A 25,586-nucleotide genomic window follows, 5' to 3' on the forward strand; every position below is an offset into this window, starting at 1 on the left:
TGGCAGGTTCGCTTTAACCCCTTTCCCCCAAGGGTGGTTTGCATGTTAATGGCCAACCAATTTTTACAATTCTGGCCACTGTTCCTTTATGAGGTAATAACTTTGGACTACTTCACTGGATCCTGGTGATTCTGAGATTATTTTCTCATGACATATTGTACTTCAAGGTAGTGGTAAAATTCCTCTGGTATGACTTGCATTTATATGTGAAAAAATGGAAATTTGGCAAAAATTTTCAAAATATCGCAATTTTCCAACTTTGAATTTTCATGCCCTTAAATAACAGAGATATGTCACATAAAATACTTAATATGCAACATTTCCCACATGTCTATATCAGCATAATTTTGGCACCAAAATTTTTTTGTTAGGACATTAAGGGTTAAAATTTGAACAGCGATTTTTCATTTTTACAACACCATTTTTTTTAGGGACCACATCACATTTGAAGTCACTTTGACCTGTCTATATGATAGAACATACCTAAAAGTGACAACATTCTAAATACTGCACCCCTCAAGGTGCTCAAAAGCACATTCAAGAAGTTTATTAACCCTTCAGGTGCTTCACAATTTTTGGAATGTTTGAAAAAAAATGAACATTTAATTTCAGATCCAATTTTTTTTATTTTCCCAAGGGTAACATGAGACCCCAAAAGTTGTTTTGCAATTTGTCTTAAGTACGCTGATACCCCATATGTGGGAGTAAACCACTGTTTTGGTGCATGGCAGAGCTCGGAATGGAAGAAGCGCCGTTTGACTTTTTCAATTCAAAATTGGCTGTAATTGAGATCAGACGCCATGTCGCATTTGGAGAGCCCCTGATGTACCTAAACAGTGGAAACCCTCCATAAGTTACCCCATTTTGGAAACTAGACCCCCAAGGAACTTACCTAGATATGTGATGAGTACTTTGAACCCCCAAGTGCTTCACAGAGGTTTATAACCTAGAGCTATGAAAATAATAAATCATATTATTTACACAAATATGATCTTTTTGCCCACTTTTTTTATTTTTTTAAGGGTAACAGGAGAAATTGGACCCCAAAAGTTGTTGTGCAATTTTTCCTAAGTATGTTGATGCCCCATATGTGGGGGTGAACCACTGTTTAGGCGTATGGCAAAGCTCGGAAAGGAAGGAGTGCCGTTTGACTTTTTCAAGGCAAAATTGGTTAGAATTGAGACCGGATACCATGTCATGTTTGGAGAGCCCTTGATGTGCCTAAACAGTGGAAACCCCCCACAAGTGACACCATTTTGGAAACTAAACCTTCCAAGGAACATATCTACATGTGTGATGAGCACTTTGAACCCCAAATTGATTCACAGAAGTTTATAATGTAAAGCCATGAAAATAAAAAATCATATTTTTTCCACAAAAATTATATTTTCACCCCCAATTTTTTTTACCAAGGGTTGCAGAAGAAATTGGACCACAAAAGTTGGTTGTGCAATTTTTCTTGAGTATGCCAATACCCCATATGTAGGGGAGTACAACCCCTGGCAAAAATTATGGAATCACCGGCCTTGGAGGATGTTCATTCAGTTGTTTAATTTTGTAGAAGAAAAGAAGATCACAGACATGGCACAAAACTAAAGTCAAATTAAATGGCAACTTTCTGGCTTTAAGAAACACTAAAAGAAATCAAGAACAAAAAATGTGGTAGTCAGTAATGGTTACTTTTTAAACCAAGCATAGGGGAAAAATTATGGAATCAATCAATTCTGAGGGAAACAATTATGGAATCATGAAAAGCAAACCAACAAAAAACACTCCAACACATCACTAGTATTTTGTTGCACCACCTCTGGGTTTTAATAACAGCTTGTAGTCTCTGAGGCATGGACTTAATGAGTGTCAAACAGTACTCTTCATCAATCTGGCTCCAACTTTCTCTGATTGCTGTTGCCAGATCAGCTTTGCAGGTTGGAGCCTTGTCATGGACCATTTTGTTCAATTTCCACCAAAGATTTTCAAATGGATTGAGATCCGGACTATTTGCCGGCCATGACAATGACCTTTTGTGTCAACGGCGTGGGTTCCCCTGTATTTTCTACAACCAGCCAGGCAAAACTCACAACTGGGTGCTGCAACCCTCAGCTGTCAGCTTCAGCAAGGATGGTTATCAAGAATAGAGGGATTTTAATTACTTAAATAAATAATTTAAAATAACAGAGTGGGGTCCCCCTTCATTTTGACAACCAGCCTTGCTAAAGCTCATAGCTGGGGCAGGTATTCTCAGGCTGGTAAGGGGCCATGAATATTGACCCCTCCAGCCTCAAATAGCAGTCAGCAGCTGCGTATAAAAAGCACATCTATTAGATGTGCCAATTCTGGTGCTTTTCCCGGCTCTTCCCACTTGCTCTGTAGCGGTGGCAAGTGGGGTTCTTATTTGTGGAGTTGATGTCACCTTTGTATTATCAGGTCACATCAAGCCCACGGCTTAGTAATGGAGAAGCATCTATAAGACACCTGTCCATTACTAATCCTTTAGTTGTATGGTAAATAAAGACACAGTCAGAATAAAGTCTTTCATTAGAAATAAAAATAAAATAAATAAAACACAGTTTTCCATTTCTATTTAAAAATAGCAAACAGTTATACTCAACTAACAAATATTCCACCAAAGCCCTCGTTCTCCTGTAATAGAACAAAAATAAAAAACAACCATATCCCTCACCTGATGGTCGTTCTGTCCCACGCCGTAGTCCATGTCTGGGGGATAATTAGTTTTCAACCTGGACGGTATCAAGATGGGACCATCCTGGCTGAGAACCACTGGTGAATGAGCTGCTGCAAGTGCAGCATCAGTGACTGGCTGTGACGTCATAGAGGTTACCTCCGGTCACTGAGGCTCCGTTCCCAGCTGGGCTGAGCTGCGTTAAGATCCGGTGAGATCCCTGCTAGCACCGTGAGCGCAAAGGTGACATCATGAGTGCTCACGGTGCTAGCAGGGTGTCACGTTAAAGATACAAGGACAACCGCAGCATGCTGCAATTTTTTCTGATTTTAGCTGAGAAAAAAACTGCAAATGAACTGAGACTCTTAGATTAACATTGGTCAGAGTGCAATCCAATTTTTTATCAGAATGCACTCGTCCGTTTTGCTTACAGATGAGTATGAGCCCTAACTGAAAACTGCAAATACAGATTGAACAACAACCACTAGATGGATTTCATCAACCAAAGAATCATTTTAAACAGTATAATGACAACCTGACAGTGTCTGTAGTTTACTTAACAAAACCCTGCTGACAAGTTCACTTTAAGAAGTGTATCTCAGCAATAATTACCATCTGCTGTCTTCATATCCTGCAATTCTGTATGTCACAATACAGAGCAAAGGGAGCAATTCCTTCATGGATAGGGTTATAATTGCATCAAATTGGGCAAAGTGTAAATGTTTTAAAATACTATATGCTGACATTAAACATGCCATCTCTATCCTGTATTAGTGGTGTGCTGGCACAACAAGCTGAATCCACTCAACCTGTCAATATTGGTAGAAGACCAACTGCAAAATCTATCTACGGTAAGTGCAATTCTTCTTTTTGTTCCAAGCTATGAAATCTTATTTCATTACGCTCCTTACACTGATGCAACAGAGCATACGGTGTCAAGCGCCAGATAGCAAAAGTTGTAAACTTGATGGTTAAAAGGACTCCTGCTCACAGTAGTGTTACAGCTCCGTTCAGTTTGTAATTCGCATTTTACATATCTGCTGTGCACCTGTGTCCTAAATCTCATACTAGAAAATGATAAAAATAATAAATAAACTAAAAACTTTAATTTCATAATAGGAGTGATTTGCCTGTAATCTAGTTTGTCTAGTAATTAGAGTTGAGCGATACCGTCCGATACTTCAAAGTATCGGATCGGAATGGATCGGCCGATCTTAAAAAAAAGTATCGGTATCGCCGATTCCGATACCGGAAGTCCCATTCAAGTCTATGGGACTTCCGGTATCGGAATAAGAAAAACCCTGTTTTTGCCTTGTACAGCCTCTCTGGGGTCTGTACGGGCCTTTCGGGGGGCTGTGCCGGCCTGCCAGGGGGTCTGTGCAGGCTCCGGTGGTCTGTGCCAGCCTGCCGGGGGGCTGTGCCGGCCTGCCGGGGGGGCTGTGCAGGCTCCGGTGGGCTGTGCCGGCCTGCCGGGGGGCTGTGCAGGCTCCGGTGGGCTGTGCCGGCCTGCCGGTGGTCTGTGCAGGCTTCGGGGGGCTGTGCCGGCCTGCCGGGGGGCTGTGCCGGCCTGCCGGGGGGGCTGTGCAGGCTTCGGGGGTCTGTGCAGGCATCGTCCGATGGGACTACAAGTCCCATCGGGCGATGCCTGCTACCATGACAGTGATTGACACATTAGCCAATGATGGGACAGTAGTAGTCCCATCATCCGGCTAATGTGTTGAATGTAAAAAAAAAAAAAAAAAAAAAAAAAAAATTACATGCTACATTCATACTACATACTACATACATGCTACATTCATACTACATATATACTACATGCAACATACATACTACATATATACTACATGCATGCAACATGCATACTACATATATACTACATGCAACATACATACTACATATATACTACATGCATGCAACATGCATACTACATATATACTACATGCTACATACATACTACATATATGCTACATATATACTACATGCATGCTACATACATACTGCATGCTACATACATACTGCATGCTACATACATACTACATGCTACATACATACTACATATATGCTACATACATACTACATATATACTACATGCATGCTACATACATACTGCATGCTACATACATACTACATGCTACATACATACCACATATATACTACATACATACTACATACATACTACATGCATGCTACATACATACTACATGCTACATACATACTACATATATACTACATGCATGCTACATACATACTACATGCTACATATATACTACATGCTACATATATACTACATGCATGCTACATACATACTACATACATACTACATGCATGCTACATACATACTACATGCTACATACATACCACATACATACTACATATATACTACATGCATGCTACATACATACTGCATGCTACATGCATGCTACATACATACTACATACATACTACATGCTACATACATACCACATATATACTACATACATACTACATACAATACATTCATACAATACATACATAGACATACAGTACATATAACATAGAGTAACATACTTACCAATACTTGTCACATTGTTCCCCGAAGCCATTGTCTTTTACGGAATAAATATTAACATAACAAACCACAAAAATACTCACCCACGATCCGAAGCAGTCCACGAGTGTGTCCCACGACGATCTTGGGTAGAGAACGGCAGCATCAGCTGATGCTGCCGTTCTCTACGGGCTGCAGGAATCCAATGACGGAAGGTAGGTATCCTTCCGCACTGTATTCCTCCGCCACTTAAAAAAAAAAGTCCCTAGTCTCACTTTATGCCATTGCTGTGTGGGAATTTCCCACGCAGCAATGGCATAAAGTGAGACTAGGGACTTTTTTTTTAAGTGGCGGAAGAATACAGTGCGGAAGGATACCTACCTTCCGTCATTGGATTCCTGCAGCCCGTAGAGAACGGCGGCATCAGCTGATGCTGCAGTTCTCTACCCAAGATCGTCGTGGGACACACTCGTGGACTGCTTCGGATCGTGGGTGAGTATTTTTGTGGTTTGTTATGTTAATATTTATTCCGTAAAAGACAATGGCTTCGGGGAACAATGTGACAAGTATTGGTAAGTATGTTACTCTATGCTATATGTACTGTATGTCTATGTATGTATTGTATGAATGTATTGTATGTAGTATGTATGTAGTATATATGTGGTATGTATGTAGCATGTAGTATGTATGTAGCATGCATGTAGCATGCTGTATGTATGTAGCATGCATGTAGTATATATGTGGTATGTATGTAGTATGTATGTAGCATGCAGTATGTATGTAGCATGCATGTAGTATATATGTAGTATGTATGTAGCATGTAGTATGTATGTAGCATGCATGTAGTATATATGTAGTATGTATGTAGCATGTAGTATGTATGTAGCATGCATGTAGTATGTATGTAGTATGTATGTAGTATTTTTTTTTTTTTTTTAACATTTAACACATTAGCCGGATGATGGGACTACTACTGTCCCATCATTGGCTAATGTGTCAATCACTGTCATGGTAGCAGGCATCGCCAGATGGGACTTATAGTCCCATTGGACGATGCTTGCACAGACCCCCGGACATCAGCACAGCCCCCCGGCAGGCCGGCACAGCCCCCCGGCAGGCCGGTACAGACCCCCACAGGGTGCACAGACCACCGGCAGGCCGGCACAGCCCCCCGGCAGGCCGGTACAGACCCCGGGCAGTCCACACAGCCCCCCCCGGCAGGCCGGCACAGCCCCCCGGCAGGCCGGTACAGACCCCGGGCAGTCCACACAGCCCCCCCGGCAGGCCGGCAGAGACCCCCGGAAGGCCCGAAATGACGGCGCATCATGATGCGCACACACCGCGTGTGTGCGCACACATGATGGCTGTAAAAAAATTTTTAAAAACCTTGCTTATTGAAGAGAATCAGTTCCAAGGTCAAAAGTGGCAAGATTTTTACCTTATATTACTCCCACCACTCCACTTAGTATTGTCAAGATCCCACCCCTCAGTGTGTTAGGGATGCAGATACTGAGACCCCTCTGCCGTCCAATCTTGTGCAGGGGTGTGCTGAAACTGTCAGTACTTTGATTGACAGCTCAGCCATCCCGTCTAGTGCAGGGACATGCTGAGCTGTTAGCATGTTGATTGACTGCTCGGCCGTCCAATCTGAGACTAGGCACTGGTTGTTTCCAGATGTTCATTGTCCCAGGTGTTTGCCAGGCTTCTTAACTCGGCTGTTTCTCCCAGACCTCTGTCAGACGTACAGTCAGCTACTGTGTGATTTGTCTCTCTGTGATTTATGTTCTGATTGTGCATCTTTTCACTGCCTGACCTTGGACCTTGTTCTGACCATCTGTCTGTTTAACCCCTTCTGCTCTGATCCGCTATGCTCCTGGTATTCTGACCTCGTTACCGTTACTTGACTACGCCTTTCTCTCTTCCTTCTGTTTTTGCGTACCTTCCAGGCTTTTGGCCTTGGACTCTTTGACCATCCCATCTCGTGGCTTAGTCATCAAAAGTGACTCAGCATCCCGAGTATAAAATTTTTTTCCACTTTTTGAATCTGTCAAACAGTTACAGATATATAGACCTTTTTATGTATAGCAAATTTTTATGGTCTTTAAAGGTGGCATGGCTTACAGGGTAATAATGCAGAAACACCCCTAGATAATTCTGTGAGCCACACCAAAAGACCATAGAAATTAGCACTAAATAAATAGACCCTTATCTCTGGAATCTTATAGTGGATTTAAAAAGAAAAAAGTGAATACTCAGGGAAGCAGCAGGAATAAAATAAGAGCAAAAAGTGGTCACTTTTTACCTGGTGATTGATCCTCTTTAATTATGAAATTTTTCAAAAATAATAATCACTCAAACATAGCTAATTGTACGGACATCATTGGGATGTAAACAGTAATGTAAATTGAGTCTGATGGGCCCCAGTGCACAATCTGGACCTGAGTCCTCCCCCGCATGTTGGACAGATGTATGGGCCCTTGGTGCATTCTAAATCCTATAAAAACATGAGTTGCACTCCCTCCCCCGTTATGTAGTAATGTCCCCATTTGGGTTCCTTCTTGGTATGTATGTCCCCCATCCTGGTATATGCATCGCCATGATGGGCCCATCCTATTTTTTATCCTCCATTCTGGTATATATGTTCCCATTCTAATATATATGACCTCCATCCTGATATATATGTTTCCCATTCTGGGCCCCCATCTTGTTATGAACGCTCCCCATCCTCATATATATGTTCCCTATCCTGGGCCCATACTACATTTAGTATATGTATGTTCCCCATCTTGATGTATATGTTCCCCATCCTGGCATATATATTCCCCATACTGGTATATGTGTCCCTTATCCTGGGCCCCATCCTGGTATACATGATACAGTATATATATCCTCCATCATTGTATATATTGTATGTCCCTTATCCTGGGCCCCATACTGGTATATATGTCCCTCATCCTGGTATTTACGTATGTCCCTTATCCTTTGAGCTCATCCTGTTATATATATCCTCCATCCTTGTATATATGTTCCTTATCCTGGGCACTATCCTAGTACATATGTCCCTTATCCTGGTGTATATACAGTGGGAAAATTAAGGATGTGATACACTGCCAATTTTGCAAACTTTCCCACCTACAAAGAATGGAGAAGTCTGTCATTTTTATCGTAGGTACTCTTCAACTGTGAAAGACAGAATCTTGAAAAAATTCCAGAAAATCACATTGTATGATAAAATGTGCCCCCAGTTTCGAGCACGCTGCTGTCAGCTACTGGCCTCTGATTGGCCAGCAGTGTGTATTGCAGGACACGGACCTGGCAGGTCTCAGCACTGCAATACATTTCAGCGGAATGTGTGTCCGAGGACACACATCTAGTTGTAGTTTGCACTGGCATCAGCGAACCCCTCACACTGGCCCATTTGCGGTTGCAACTTCTGCAATTGCGATCGTTACTCCCCTGGATGTAAATATACTTTTTAAATTGGATTTTTGCTCATATTACAGATCAGAGGAAAAGATATGCACAGTCTTTGACCCAGGAAGATAGCAACTTTCAACATCGAGTAGAGGTAATTATACTTTTCATACTTATGTGATATGTCAATAAATAAATTCCGTATTTTTCAGATTATAAGATGCTCTGGATTATAAGACGCACCCCAAATTTCGTGGAGAAAAAATAGGAAAAAAAACTTTTTTAATAAAATGGTGCTTCTTATAATCCATGTGTCTTAATGCTTACCAGGAGTGGTGGCACGGTGAAGCGGGGACCCAAGGTCACTGCTGGAGGAGACAAGAGAGGAGCAATGTTGCAGGCTGCTAGCTGGGATGAGGGGATGTTCCGATGTGCAGCACACCGCTGTGGGTGTCCGGTGCCGCTGATGCGCTGTGTCCCTGTGGCGGTGCTGCGCTGTGTCCTGGTGGCGGTACTGCATTGTGTCCCGGTGGCAGTGCTGTGGGGGGCTTTACTGACATTTTGTGAAAGGCCGGAGCCCCTGGCAGTTCCATGGTTTCCTCCTGTGAGGTGGTGCATGCACAGATGGAGATCTCAGCACCAAGATCTCGGGAGATGAGATTTCAACGCTGAGATCTCATCTACCGAGATCTTTGTGCCGAGATCTCCATATGCGCATGCGTCACCCCATGGTGCAACTGGACACCTGCAGCGGCGCACCGATAAGGTATATCCGCATTATAATACACCCCCCCATTTTCCTCCCAAATTTGGGGGGAAAAAAGTGCATCTTATAATCTGAAAAATACAGGTAGATTCATCACATTTGCCATATTTTAAAATCTATTCAAATTATTTATCAAAACAGATCCAAAGTACGGTAAATATGGACTTTCTGATCCGGAGCTGGATTATGATTAAGGCCAGGATCACACATGTGAGAAGCTCGGACGAGTCTCGCATCTTAATACACGGCACTGCCATCGGCACTCGGGAGCGGAGCATGCAGCTGCATTTATTTCTATGCAAGACTTGTCGGAGTTTCTCGCATGTGTGATCCTGGCATAAAGGATTTTTCCTTACTATGCTAATTAATTTTAATGTTAGTATACAGAAAGCGAAACAACCTTTGCTCACATTCTGTAACGGTGCCACCATTCTGCACTTGGTACCTTGTCCCTCATTGTTCTTCTAGTATCAAGATCTGGCAGTGTACAGTATATAACGTTACTACTGCAGCCAATCAGCAGCCGATTAGCAGTTGCAGCCTTCACATTCTAAAGCATAAATTAAATCCAAAGTTCAACCAAAAAAGGATCATTTATATGCTGAATATGGGTCCATTTAAATCCAAACTCTATGCTATGCACCAACATATCTTTAATTGATTTCCCCTTTCTAGAGGTGACATTTGGATATTATCCCACTATGTCCCTCAGATCATGGTCTGTTTTAAGGATATCCCAGTGTCTTTTTATGATCTCCCTGAGTTAAGGGCTAGCGGAACGCATCAAATAATGAAGATAGTAAATGGTGTGTTCGCAGCCCGGGGTCCACCGTGCAGAGATGTAAACTGCTGCTAGACAATGACGAATGGGATATAACAGGAGGTAGCCGGACACCAGCAGGTAACCTTTGATCCGGTGCGTGCAAGGACAGACTCTGTTACATCACAGAGTCTGTACTAGCCAGCGTGTAAGCGTGACCTGTTAAGCGTCACAGGTCACAACTCTGTAAATTACCACTCAGAGCGGGTACTATGTCTACCCTGGCAGTCGCCACTAACCAGCCTAAGCACAGTGCTGGAAAGCGCACCAATCTGCGCACGATGCCACTCTGGCAGAGGCTGCGGTATCAGCGGTATGTGATGCCTGTACTGACTGATGGCCACAGACGCTACAGGAAGGAGAGCTGAGTACACTGCGGCGCTAAGCAGTACAAGTGATAGGTACTGACTCTAGCTATAAGACCCTAACTCATGCGTATCAAAGGGAGGGAGTCTTAATAAGTCAGTCACCATTCTCATGCATCCATCATCACTCACATCACTAAACAATATAGAATCAATTTCTATCATAGCGCATGGCGGGGTAGCCATGCAAACCTTTTATAGCAGCGTCCTTCCGGGACATTTCTTTTTTCAAATTGTAGAACATTGAGGGTTGTGTATGCAGCCACTTGCCCTTGTCCAAAGGATTATATAGGTAAGACCAAGAGAGATTTTCGGAAGAGAGTAGGGGAACACCTTGGTGATATAAGAAATGACAGGGATACGCTCCTTGCCCTACATATAAAGCTGGTTCACTATAATGATGTGGAGAATATCAAGTTTTTGATTATTGAGGGTGTAAAACCTAGCCCCGGGGGAGGTGACCATGATAAATCCATTCTTAACCCCTTACCTACAAATGACGTAATATTACGTCCATGTGACCATGGACCTAATTACCATGGACGGAATATTATGTCATCGCGATCAGCGGCGCCCACGAGGTGAGCGCCGCTGATCGCGGCCAAGTGTCAGCTAATTATCATAGCTGACACCCGGCACAATGTGTCAGGGGCGGTCACGGACCACCCCCGACCCGTTAACCCCTTGCACACCGTGATCAAACACGATCGCGGTGTACCGGGGGTTAAAGGGAAGCATCGGCAGGGAGGGGGCTCCCTCCGTGCTTCCCTGAGCCCCCCACGGCAGCGCAATGTGCAGCGCTGCTGCGGGGGGCTCCTTTCCTGCAGGTCCCCGGATCCAAGATGGCGACGGGGACCTCCGGGGGCCTGCAGGAAGCTGGCTTCCTCAGTGCCTGCAAAGCGCAGGCATGAGGAAGCCTGTGCAGTGCCTGTGACAGATCGCTGATCTGTCACAGTGATCTGTGATGTGACAGATCAGCAATCTGTCACAGGACAGTGATGTCCCCCTGGGACATTGTAATAAAGTAAAAAAAAAATTAAAAAAAAGTGTAAAAATAATTTTAAAAAAATCGCCAAATAAATTAAAAAAAAAAAATATTCCCCAATAAATTCATTTTTTGGAAATAAAAAAAAAAAACAATAAAAGTACACATATTTGGTATCGCCGCGTCCGTAACAACCCGCCCTATAAAACTGTCCCAATAGTTAACCCCTTAAGTGAACGCCTTAAAAAATAAAAATAAAAAACGAAGCAAAAAATAATGATTTATTATCATACCGCCGAACAAAAAGTGCAATAACGCGCGATCAAAAAGACGCATATATAGTATCCATGGTACCGCTGAAAACGTCATCTTGTCCCGCAAAAAACGAGCCACCATACAGCATCATCAGCGAAAAAATAAAAAAGTTATAGCTCGCAGAATAAAGTGATGCAAAAATAATTATTTTTTATATAAAATTGTTTTCATTGCATAAAAGCGACAAAACATAAAAAAAGACCTAAATGAGGTATCGCTGTAACCGTACTGACCCGAAGAATAAAACCGCCTTATAAATTTTACCGCACCCGGAACGGCGTAAACGCACCACCCAAAAGAAATTCATGAAACGCTGGTTTTTGTAAATTCTGCGTCCCAAAAAACGAAATAAAAAGCGATCAAAAAATGTCACATACCCGAACATGATACCAATAAAAGCGTCAACTCGTCTCGCAAAAAATAAGACCTCACATTGACTCGGTGGGTCAAAATATGGAAAAATTATAGCTCTCAATATGTGGTGATGCAAAAACTATTTTTACAATAAAAAGCGTCTTTTAGCGTGCGACAGCTGTCAAACATAAAAACCGCCATAAATAGTAAATCAAACCCCCCGTTATCACCCCCTTTGTTAGGGAAAAATAATAAAATTAAAAAAATGTATTTATTTCCATTTTCCCATTAGGGTTAGGGCTAGGGTTAGGGCTAGGGGGAGGTGACCATGATAAATCCTAGGGTTAGGGCTAGGGTTAGGGTTAGGGATAGGGTTAGGGTTGGGGCTAGGGTTAGGGTTAGAATTGGGGGTTTCCACTATTTGCGCACATCAGGTGATCTCCAAACGCAACATGGCATCTGATCTCAATTCCAGCCAATTCTACGTTGAAAAAGTCAAATGGTGCTCCTTCCCTTCCAAGCTCTGCCATGCACCCAAACAGTGTTTTACCCCCTCATATGGGGTATCAGCCTACTCAGGACAATTTGCAAAACAACTTTTGGGGTCCTATTTCTCCTGTTGCCCTTAGGAAAATAAAAATTTTGGGGCAAAAATATCATTTTTGTGGAAAAAAAAATGTTTGTTATTTTCACGCCTGGGCGTTATAAACTTCTGTGAAGCACTTGGGGGTTCAAAGTTCTCACCACACATCTAGATAAGTTCCTTGGGGGTCTAGGTTCCAAAGTGGGGTCATTTGTGGGGGGTTTCCACTGTTTTGGTACATCAGGGGTTTTCCAAACGCGACATGGTGTCTGATCTCAATTCCAGCCAAAAAAGTCAAATGGCGCTGCTTGCCTTCCGAGCTCTGCCATGTGCCCAAATAGTCATTTACACCCACATATGGGGTATCAGCGTACTCAGGACAAATTGCACAATAACTTTTAGGGTCCTGTTACCCTTGGGAAATTAAAAATTGCGGGTGAAAAGATCATTTTGTGGAAAAAATATGATTTTTTAATTGTACCGCTGTACATTATAAACTTCTGTGAAGCCCTTGTGGGTTCAAAGTTCTCACCACATATCTAGATAAGTTCCTTAGGGGGTCTAGTTTCAAAAATGGGGTCACTTGTGGGGGGGTTTCCACTGTTTAGGTACATCAGGGGCTCTCCAAACGCGACATGGCGTCCGATCAGAATTCCAGCCAATTTTGCATTGAAAAAGTCAAACGGCGCTCCTTCCCTTCTGAGCTCTGCCATGCGCCGAAACAGTGGTTCCCCCCACATATCAGGTATCAGCGTGCTCAGGACAAATTGCACAATAATTTTTGCAGTCCAATTTCTCCTGTTACACTTGGTAAAATAAAAAAAATTGAACCTGAAGTAATTATTTTTGTGAAAAAAGTTAAGTGTTAATTTTTTTTAAATATTCAAAAAATTCCTGTGACGCACCTGAAGGGTTAATAAACTCCTTGAATGTGGTTTTAAGCACCTTAAGGGGTGCAGTTTTTAGAATGGTGTCACTTTTGGGTATTTTCTATCATATAGACCCCTCAAAGTGGCTTCAAATGTGATGTGGTCCGTAAAAATAAAATGGTGTTGCAAAAATGAGAGATCGCTGGTCAACTTTTAACCCTTATATCTTACTAACAAATAAAAATTTTGGTTCCAAAATTGTGCTGATGTAAAGTAAACATGTGGGAAATGTTACTTATTAACATTTTTGTGTGCCATATCTCTGTGATTTAAGGGCATAAAAATTCAAAGTTGGAAAATTGAGGAATTTTCAAAATTTTCGCCAAATTTCCATTTTTCTCATAAATAAACGCAAGTTATATGTATGAAATTTTACCACTAACATGAAGTACAATATGTCACGAGAAAACAATGTCAGAATCACCGGGATCCACGGAAGCGTTTCAGAGTTATGACCTCATAAAGAGACAGTGGTCAGAATTGTAAAAATTGGCCCGGTAGTTAACGTGCAAACCACCCTTGGTAGTGAAGGGGTTAAGAGAGAATATGAATGGATTTTTATGATGAATTCTCTCCATCAAAAGGGTTAAATGAACAGATGTCATATACTTGCTTCATATAAGATATATGGGATATATTTGTCCAATGTCTTTTTTTTCTGCATTTTTGACTTACTAGCCAATCTATTGTCCCCATTTGGGAAGTATAGATTGTTATAGGTATATCTATGTTATTTAGTCCCATTAAAATTAGCCCTTTGCCCGGTTTAGGGTTAATCTGAGGGATATTATATCTCCACTTTAATATATCAAGAAATCTGTATAAAAGCCTTGATTAAATATTATCTTTATCTGGCATATTTTACCCACATCATGATCTGTATTATTATATTTTTTTAACATTTTACAGTGCAGGGAACTCAATAAACTGATATATGTCAAAAATATCTATGTGCGCTCTAGGGTGGAATGCAAGTTGATGCAGGCGTAGATTATCCGGGTTCTCTTTAGTGAGCATGCACATATTGACATCGGCAGTATACCGGAAGTTATCATTAGTTCCTTGTGCGTTCCAAGCTGGAAAGCAAGATCATGTCCCCTTATGTTGTGAGGTCAAGAAACTTTTCAAAGTGGTTTATGATTAGTGTTGAGCGATACCGTCCGATACTTAAAAGTATCGGATCGGAATGGATCGGCCGATCTAAAAAAAATATCGGGTATCGCCGATTCCGATACCGGAAGTCCCATTCAAGTCTATGGGACTTCCGGTATCGGAATAAGAAAAACCCTATTTTTGCCTTGTACAGCCTCTCTGGGGTCTGTACGGGCCTTTCGGGGGGCTGTGCCGGCCTGCCGGGGGTCTGTGCCGACTGCCCGGGGGTCTGTGCGGACTGCCGGGGGTCTGTACCGGCCTGCCGGGGGTCTGTGCCGACTGCCCGGGGGTCTGTGCCGGCTCCGGGGGTCTGTGCCGACTGCCCGGGGGTCTGTGCGGCCTGCCGGGGGTCTGTACCGGCCTGCCGGTGGTCTGTGCAGGCTCCGGGGGTCTGTGCAGGCATCGTCCGATGGGACTACAAGTCCCATCGGGTGATGCCTGCTACCATGACAGTGATTGACACATTAGCCAATGATGGGACAGTAGTAGTCCCATCATCCGGCTAATGTGTTGAATGTAAAAAAAAAAAAAAAATTACATGCTACATACATGCTACAAACATGCAACATGCATACTACATATATACTACATGTAACATACATACTACATATATACTACATGCAACATACATGCTACATACATGCTACATGCTACATACATACTACATGCTACATACATGCAACATACATACTACATACATAATACATATATACTACATGCATGCAACATACATACAACATATATACTACATGCATGCAACATGCATACTACATATATACTATATATACTACATGTAACATACATACTACATATATACTACATGCTACATACATGCAACATACATACTACATACTTGCTACATACATACTACATACATGCTACATACTACATGCATACTACATACATACTACATACATGCTACATACATATTACATGCATGCAACATACATACTACATATATACCACATGCATGCAACATGCATAGTACATATATACTGCATATATACTACATGCATGCAACATACATATATACTACATACAATACATGCATATAGACATAGCAATGGCATAAAGTGAGACTAGGGACTTTTTTTTTTACAGTGGTGGAGGAATACAGTGCGGAAGGATACCTACCTTCCGTCATTGTATTCCTAGATCTGGTAGAGAACGGTAGCATCAGCTGATGCTGCTGCTGTTCTCCACGCAAGATCGACGTGGGACCCTCGTGGACTTCTGCGGATCGGGGTAAGTATATTGGTGGTTTTTTATTTTGATATTTATTCCTCAGGCGACAATGGCTTCGGGGATCAAAGTGACAAGTGACGGTGAGTATGTACTCTATGTTATATGTACTGTATGTCTATATGTATGTATTGTATGTAGTATATATGTATGTTGCATGCATGTAGTATATATGCAGAATATATGTAGTATGCACGTTGCATGCATGTGGTATATACTGTATGTAGTATGTATGTTGCATGCATGTAGTGTATGTATGTAGTATGTATGTAGCATGTATGTAGTATGTATGTAGTATGCATGTAGTATGTAGCATGTATGTAGTATGTATGTTGCATGTATGTAGCATGTAGTGTGTATGTTGCATGTATGTAGCATGTAGTATATATGTAGTATGTATGTTACATGTAGTATATATAGTATATATGTAGTATGCATGTTGCATGCATGTAGTATATATGTTGTATGTATGTAGTATGTATGTAGCATGTATGTAGCAAGTATGTAGTATGTATGTTGCATGTATGTAGCATGTAGTATATATGTAGTATGTATGTTACATGTAGTATATATAGTATATATGTAGTATGCATGTTGCATGCATGTAGTATATATGTATTATGTATGTAGTATGCATGTAGTATGTATGTAGCATGTAGTATGTATGTAGCATGTATGTAGTATGTAGCATGTATGTAGTATGTAGCATGTATGTAGTATGCATGTAGTAAGTAGCATGTATGTAGTATGTATGTTGCATGTAGTATATATGTAGTATGTATGTTACATGTAGTATATATGTAGTATGCATGTTGTATGTATGTAGCATGTATGTAGCATGTATGTAGCATGTAATTTTTTATTTTTTTTTACATTCAACACATTAGCCGGATGATGGGACTACTACTGTCCCATCATTGGCTAATGTGTCAATCACTGTCATGGTAGCAGGCATCACCCGATGGGACTTGTAGTCCCATCGGACGATGCCTGCACAGACCCCCGGAGCCTGCACAGACCACCGGCAGGTCGGCACAGCCCCCCGGCAGGCCGGTACAGACCCCCGGCAGGCCGCACAGACCCCCTGGCAGTCGGCACAGACCCCCGGAGCCTGCACAGACCCCCGGACAGTCGGCACAGACCACCGGCAGGCCGGCACAGCCCCCCGGCAGGCCGGTACAGACCCCCGGACAGTCGGCACAGACCCCCGGCAGGCCGGTACAGACCCCCGGACAGTCGGCACAGACCCCCCGAAGGCCCGAACCGACGGCGCATCATGATGCGCACAGACAGCGCATCATGATGACATCATTTCGGCAGCCAATCAGAGCCACAAAAGTGGCTCATTGCATTTTGGTCTTCCGATTCCGGTATCCGATACAAAAAAAGTATCGGTACTCGGTATCGGAATTCCGATACGGCAAATATCGGCCGATACCCGATACTTGCGGTATCGGAAAGCTCAACACTATTTATGATGCATGTAGGCCTGGACATTGTTTTATCTGATAATTACATTTATTGTGCCCTGCTGTCTTAGTTTAGTTTAGTTTGATTGATTAACGAGAAGAGACAGAGAAAAAAAAGAGATCTAAGCATCAGACTCCTATATATTCAGACCTAGCTTGGGGGAGCATTTATGCAGGGGGCATTTATGCACATTTAATCGAAGTACATTTGATCAAAGTATGAGGCAGTTATAACATGGCAGTTAGACAGGGCAGGAGACAGGTAATACATTTATATATATCTACTCCCTGTACATTTTTATTACAACAAATATATACCATATTAATGCGTTGAGGCAGAGGTGGATGGCATATGTGGCAGAAGAGTACTCTGAAATGGAAAATCGTTTCTTTTACTGATAATTCCTCTATCGGTGGCTGTGAGTTGATTGGACTCATATGCCACAGTGGTTGACTGGTGTTGTTGTATATTGCTCTGGGTTGAGCTATATGTAAGAGACATCAAACTCACTTTATTTTTACTTATATTGAGGTATTTTGGATAATGCACAATAACAGAAATTGCAATATATATTAATGCAGTGTTCTCCAACTCCAATCGTTAAGAGCCACCAACAGGTCATGTTTTTAGGATTTCTCTTAAAATTACACAGGTGAGATCTGCTCACCTGCACAGGCAATAATTCCACCACCTGGGCGATACTAAGGAAATCCTTAAAACCTGACCTGTTGGTGGCTCTTGAGGACTAGAGTTGGGGAACACTGTATTAATGAGTGACTAGTTTTTGAGTACCTGCTAAAAGCCACATTTAAGCGCAATATTTTTTATATCATACTTTAGATGAGATTTATCAAGTCGGATATTGCATGATAATAAAGGAGTAATGTTATTTGTTCTTGTCCTTTGGATTTAAGTGGACCCATATTCAGCATATAAATGATCCTTTTTTGGTTGAACTTTGGATTTAATTTATGCTTTACATTGATCTCAGCACTTTATTGACATTATTGTATTGGCTTATCTGCCATTGTTAGTCCTTGATATATTTGATAAAAAATCTACTTGTGATAAGTAATAATCTTTTTATCAATGAATATCTGAAGTCAACCGTATGTTTAATACTCTTTACAAGACATATCCGATTCAGAATCTTGTATATATACAGTATCTTAAATGGGATTGGGGCTATAGGGTCTTCTTTATAGCAGGAGTGTTATCTGTCTAGAGATAGTGATTCCCTATTGTGGGTGCAGGGGCATCAGTTAGTTATAGGTTGTACCTAGGGCCTACTAGGGGCAGCCATCGTTGAGCGGGGGCGCCAAAATGCTACCCCCTAGGGCGCCAACCCCCGCAGTCAGGCAGATGTGTATATAGGCTATAATAGGGACATGTAGCAATATTTTGTTTGTTCACTGTGTTGCTGTTGGGTGTGCACATATCATCTTTTTGGTGATTTTTTATATTTTTCTAATAAAAGCTATTTTTAAGGAGTTTTTTTCATATGATTTTTTCTATTGACATCCCCTCCAATAACCATATGAAACTGATTCACAACTGGCCACCGTAACAAGGTGACACCCCACCCCCCCCACTGGATTTTGATTCCAGGGTACACAGTGCAGAGAAGTGGCACCATTCCAGAGGTTAGTATAGTTTTTTTTTTTACACTGTCTTGGGTCCGTTAACTTGTATAAAAGTAGAGAACCCTTTTATTAAACAACTTGTCTGCTTTCACTTTGCCCTACATGAGACAAATCTCATCTTTTCTAAGTCCTTATTCATAAAGAGGTTTTCAGGGACGATTTTTTTTGCATGCTAAGAACTGACAGGCAGGTAGTTGCTAACTACCTGCCTGTTCTGCCAGGCTCAAAGCAGTCATGGACCGTCACTCCTTCTGGTTATTCTGCTGCTTCAAGTCAACAGAACGGCTTTTCCAGACTGCTCTGATGGCGGGACATGACTGCCAACAACATGCTGATTGATAGCCGGCTCTCCTTAGTTAGGCAGTGGGGAGCTGGCTGTCAATCAGCATGATATCAGCAGTCACACCCTATCAAGAGATCAGAGCGGAAGAGAAGAAGCTGCTCTGTCAACATGGAGACACTAGTGACCACAGAATTGGTGGCAAGGGAGGTCTGTAACAGCTCTGAGATGACAGAGATCTGCCCCAGGCAGAACATGCATGTAGTTAGCAACTACCAGTAAGTTCTTAGGTCCATAAGAAAAAAAAATAGTTCAGTATAACCCTTTTAACTGGCTTTATATGAAACTGGACTGAATGTGTATTTTTCTGAGAACAAGAAATCAGATTATGACACCAATAGAGACTGATGTGAGTGATAACAATCACCATACAATTTCGGTTTCAGCACTTATTGACTTGTGAACTTAATAATCGCCTGCAAAATGTCCAGGATTGCCTGAAACATCTCAGCTTATTACATGCAGAAGGGAAAATTTGGGGTCAGGAGATGATTCTCCAAGTTAATAATGAAGAATTAATACTGGCAGACCTGGAATCTCGGGTAAGATTTCTGCTTCTATGTTTTACAGAATTAATAATGTAATGTAAAATAATGTGTTTCATTTCTAGGTAAAAAAAAATTAATGGCATGTAATCATGAAAACCTGTTTAACTCTTTGAGGACTAAGGTCTTCAGATGCCTGAATTCCCACAGCAATATGTCACCTTTTGCTATAACATGTTCTAAAGATAAATATTTGATTTGCATAATTCTTTAGTTAAGCCATATCTGGTGCTTTAATATAATATTGCTAATATAATATAATATTGCTAATGAACAAAACTATAAATGCAACACCTTTGTTGTAGGGAAAGTTCAATTTTTTCCTATTTGCCGTTATAAAAGTTAAAAATTTGGGGCTAAAACAACATTTTAGCATTAAAAATGTAATTATTCTTTCTTCACTGCCCAATGGTATTAATTATATGAGACACATGTGATGTCAATGTAACAACGGCAACTGGGGGGGTAGTTGTGGCGAGTTAATTTAAAGGCACAGTACATAGACAAAGTCCACTGAGCTAATGGTCATCGAGCACCCCCTGGGGCCTTGCACATAGATAGACGGGACAAACACAGCTTTTTCCCACAGGTTACCTTCTCTTCCTCTGGTCATAGTAGTCCAAGCAAATAAGGGTCAGAAGGCAGCTGTACTCCAACAGGGAAAAGGAACTTTTATTGAACAAATGATGAAGGATGGACAAAAAGACAATTTCAACACTGGCTTCTGTTAGAATCTGTTTAGTTTGTGACTATCCGCCATTTTCTTGTGGTGTTCTGGCTGCTGGTCTTTTTCCTCTGGTGCTGGGTTTGCCTTGGGTCAGGTGATTATATCACTCTTTATTACCCAGCACCTGTCTCCCAATCCTTGCTGGACAACAGTGTTAATCCACTTGAGTTCTGGCTTGGTGCTTTGCTTTACCTTCTGTGTGTGTAATTCATGCAGTGCTGGGACCTCTGGTTCCGCTAGTCTTTGTTTCTGTATTCCTTGCTTTCTGCAGCCTTCTCTCTGCTATAGAATCATAGAATCATAGAATCGTAGAGTTGGAAGGGACCTCCTGGGCCATCTGGTCCAATCCCCTGCTCAAAGCAGGATTCGCTAAATCATCCCAGTTAGATGTCTGTCCAGCCTCTGTTTGAAGACTTCCATTGAAGGAGAACTCACCACTTCTCGTGGCAGCCTGTTCCACTCATATCTATTAGGAGGTCACCCGTTTTTGTGCCCAGTCCTTAGATCTTTCAGAGACCGGCTTCCCCCATCTATAGGTCTTCGCTTGAGATTAACCTAGGATCGTCGGTGGGTCTATTTGCAAGGAATGGGTCACCCACTCCATTGTAGGGTATCGGCATAGTCATAGTGCAGGGTCAGTTTTCCCCCTTCTACCCTAGTCCTGTGTTGCAGATCCATAACAGCTTCCTGCTCTCTCCCTGATACGTGCTGTGGCCGTACCCACAACATCCACAGTGGCCGAGATTCGCAGTCGTCCAATTGCTGGCATCTGGGGGCCTGAGACCCCTTCAGCGAAGACCCTTCCCAAGTCCTGGGGGCCTGTATTGTAAGCCATCAGTCCGTATAACTCCTTGATCCGGGGCAGCAGATCTCTCCCATCCAGGATTCTGGCAATACCCCTTCTGTAGCAGACATCTGTCCTGATCGACATACCCTGGCTTTCTGGCTTGCAGACCAAGTCTTCCTGTCTGCTCTGGAAGCTGCTGACCCAGCCCCCTAAGTTACTTAATTCTTTCTCTACTTCTAACACACAGATACATACATTACAATAGTAAACATTAGGACAGGGCAAACATAGCACAATACATTAAGAGTACATAACATATTTATATAAGGTGCACAGGAGGTCACACAAAAGGAAGAGGGGGCGCAACTGAGGGGACCTGCCACCCCATTACACTCCTTCCTCCTTAAACATGGCCATTCCCTGTCATGGCAACCTTGGCATAACGTAGCTTCAGAGTCCCATTCTGACATGGGGAAACAATTCATAGTTCCATAAGAGCCAATGGGCCCTTTAACACGAGCGCCCAAAGTCTTTAAAGTAGGCTTCATTCAGACCCGATAGTCCTTGTTGTGGCCATAGTCATTCTGGGGACAGTCTTCCCCTCCCTCCTTTCTGCAGATCACGGACTCTTTTAGCAATGGTGGGCTGCATGATAAACATGGGCCCGGCCGAGGGTTAAAGTGGGGGCAAAGCTCAGGAGCACATAGTCCAGCAGCTACATCCGGAGTCCACCCCTACTAACCCCCATGGGGTTTTGGTCCCGTGATCCAGTAAGGGAGACACCAACAGGTGCGAAACAAACTGGGAGGAGGGTTAAACATGCAAACATGGCCGTCAACCGGTGGCCACATTAGACGCCATTGTCCTTGGGTGTCATCTAGGGCTTACTGCCGTCTTAGGAACGCGGAACAGTCCCTTACTCTGGGTGCAATCGGCACCAATATCCAATTTTAAAGGGGCCGCTTAGTTTGTACATGACCGCTGAGTTGCATAGTGGGCTGCATTTGGTCCCTGCACCATGACATAGACATTAGACGAGGACCCACTGGAGGAGGAGGACACCCCAATGTTCTTCTGGCTCCGCACTCCTTCCAGTGGTGGTCCTGTAGCTCCTTGAGCCTCTGGCTCTGTTGATGCATCTGCGTCCGCCTCACTGCCCTGAGGCACCGCTCTCTCCTGTGCGGCCGGGGCAACTGCGTCCATAGCAGCTGGCCGATCCACACCTGTGGTCTCCTGTGATGGACCAGTTTCCCGGTCGGAGGCCATTCTTACAAAAAAAAATCTTTGAATCAGTGGGATCCGTTGAAGCGTTCCAGAGTTATTACCACATAAATTGACATTGGTCAGAATTGTAAAATTTGGCCTGTCAAGAAGGTGAAAACAGGCTTGGGGCGGAAAGGGTTTGTCACGATAATCTGGAATATGAGTTCTATTCCTTACACTTTTTCTAGAACTTTCAACTACACAGAGGCAAGCGACCCCCCCCCCTCCTTCCCCCCCTTCCCAGCCTGCAAATTTCTTTCACTCACTGCCTGTAACCTGAAACTACAATTCACTCCTTCCTCTCGCCCCCACCTCAGGAATGTCTTTGTCTTCAAATCATGCGGGACTGTCCCATAGCATATAATGGGAATTTATTTGTTCGGACGTAATGTGAGATTGTGATAGAAAAATGAAACTTACATATTTGGAGCGAGCTGCGATAGAGCAAGGCAGAACTGAAAAGTGGGATATACATAAATCTCTGCAGTTTGTGGTATATTGTAGCAGCAGTGGGATAATTCAAATAAGCCCCTGCAGTAAATTGATAGGTCAAGACTAGCTTGCTGTTTTTTCATCACATTTTTGGCAGTGGTGGGATAACTAAGATAAGCCCCCTGCACATGTGATAGCCGTGTGCTGGCCATAGGGGTCATACAAAACTTCTCGGTCCGTAACAGGGTTAATAACCGTTTTTTATTGCAATTTTTAACTTTTTTGCTTTTATTTGTTTTCTCTCCTTCTTTCAAGAGTTACCATATACTCGTGTATAAGATGAGATTTTCAGCCCATCTTTTGGGGCTGAAAGTCCCCCTTTCAGCTTATACACGAGTCATATACCTGAGGGTCGGCGGGGGAGGGGGAACAGGGGTGTCAGAGATCATACTTACCCCCCCTGGTGCGGTCTCTGCAGCCCCCCCGCTTCTCCACGGTCTCCCTTCCTGCCTTCAGCGGTCATGTAGTACCACTCATTAAACTCATGAAAATGCGCATATTCATGAGTTTAATGAGCGGTATCATGTGACCGCTGAAGGCAGGAAGGGAGACAGTGGAGAAGCGGGGCTGCAGAGACTGCACCAGGAGGGGGTAAGTATAGCGATTTTTACCTGTCCAGGATCCATTGCAGCTCACCGCTGTCTGCTGCTCCCTGTGTCTGTGACGTTTGGCCAGCAGGGGGCGCGGTGATGTGGTTAGTGCGTGCCGCGTCCTCTGCTGGCTGAACAGTCACTGACAGAGGACGAGCAGACAGCGGTGAGCAGGATGGAACCCGCTGCAGCATATGGGGGCATAATATATGGAGCAGCATATGGGGTATATTCTATGGGGCAGCATATGGGGGCATATTCCATGGAGCAGCATATGTGATCAACGCTAAGGAAAAAAGAGGGCGCAATAGGGTCTTATCTGGGTGGAAAGATATAAAAGGTGTGAAACAAAGCTACTCACCTTTTCCAGGGAGAAAACACGCATATAAAGCAACTGTCAGCCTGCTGCACGCCCGAAGGTCCACTCCGTGACCGCCAATGTAGATCCTTATGGATAAATTTTTTTTACGGGTTTAATGTGCGCTGCTTGACCAAGATAATTTCCCACACATAAGAGGTTAAGATTATTTTAATTCCCAACGCGGAATTAAGGAAGAAGTGGTTCACACTTTGAAACGCGTTGGGAATTAAAATAATCTTAACCTCTTATGTGTGGGAAATTATCTTGGTCAAGCAGCGCACATTAAACCCGTAAAAAAATTTATCCATAAGGATCTACATGGAGCAGCATATGGGGCATAGTCTATGGGGCAGCATATTGGGGCATATTCTATGGAGCAGCATATGGAGGCATAGTCTATGGGGCAGCATATGGGGCATAATCTATGGAGCATTTTATGGGGGCATAATCTATGGAGCATCTTATGGGGTCATAACCTTTATAGAGCATTATATGGGGCATATTATTCTATGGAACATCTTATGGGGGCATTAGTAACCTTTGTGCAGCATTATATGGGGTGTATTTTGTATGGAGCATCTTATGGGGCCCATCATGAACTGTATGGAGCATTATATGTGGCTCTTGATTCAATATAGATATTCAAAAACATTTAACCTAGTGATGTCTCAATTAATTTTACTTTTAATGGTATCTATTTTTATTTTTGAAATTTACCAGTAGCTGCTGCATTTTCCAACCTAGGCTTATACGCAAGTCAATAAGTTTTCCCAGTTTTTTGTGGCAAAATTAGGGGGTCGGCTTATACACTGGTAGGCTTATACACGAGTATATATGGTATTGGATTATATAGAGCCCTGTTTTTTATTATACACTGTCCTCTCTTGTTAGATATATAATGCAATGATGGCTGATGGAGCATGGGAAAGTTTCTTTTTTAATGGAGGAGATAATGGACTGGTAGTCTGGTCACCGGTTTCTCCATCAGCAGTCATTTTATATCTAACAAAAGAGCAGATTATGTAATAAAAGAGGGAGCTGTGAATAACAAAATAACTAGAATACATTATGTAAGAGACAGCACTGTACATAACAGCAGAGGAAACTATATAATAAGGGACGGCACCATATATAACTAGAGAGGATGGTTTGTAATAAGGGATAGTGTTATACATAATAAAAGAGAAAACTATGTAACTAAGGATGGTGTTATACATAATAAATGAGTATACTATA

The 25,586-nt window shown here is 42.5% G+C and overlaps 1 protein-coding gene across 4 annotated transcripts in view; it reads left to right on the forward strand.

Annotated features, from left to right (window-relative positions):
• Positions 1–25,586, forward strand: part of EPS8L3 (EPS8 signaling adaptor L3) — a 265,613-nt gene that overhangs the window by 62,215 nt on the left and 177,812 nt on the right. For 3 of the 4 annotated variants that reach the window (XM_073542444.1, XM_073542443.1, XM_073542445.1), the window contains 3 exons: positions 3,455–3,531; positions 8,711–8,775; positions 19,972–20,127. In XM_073542444.1, the coding sequence (XP_073398545.1) occupies positions 3,455–3,531; positions 8,711–8,775; positions 19,972–20,127 (298 nt within the window). The remainder of the gene's footprint in view (positions 1–3,454; positions 3,532–8,710; positions 8,776–19,971; positions 20,128–25,586) is intronic. The other variant, XM_073542446.1, reaches the window with a different exon arrangement.

This window comes from Dendrobates tinctorius, unplaced genomic scaffold, assembly GCF_039654945.1.
Source record: "Dendrobates tinctorius isolate UK_male_01 unplaced genomic scaffold, ASM3965494v1 ptg000127l, whole genome shotgun sequence".
In the NCBI taxonomy this organism is placed as follows: Eukaryota; Metazoa; Chordata; class Amphibia; order Anura; family Dendrobatidae; genus Dendrobates; species Dendrobates tinctorius.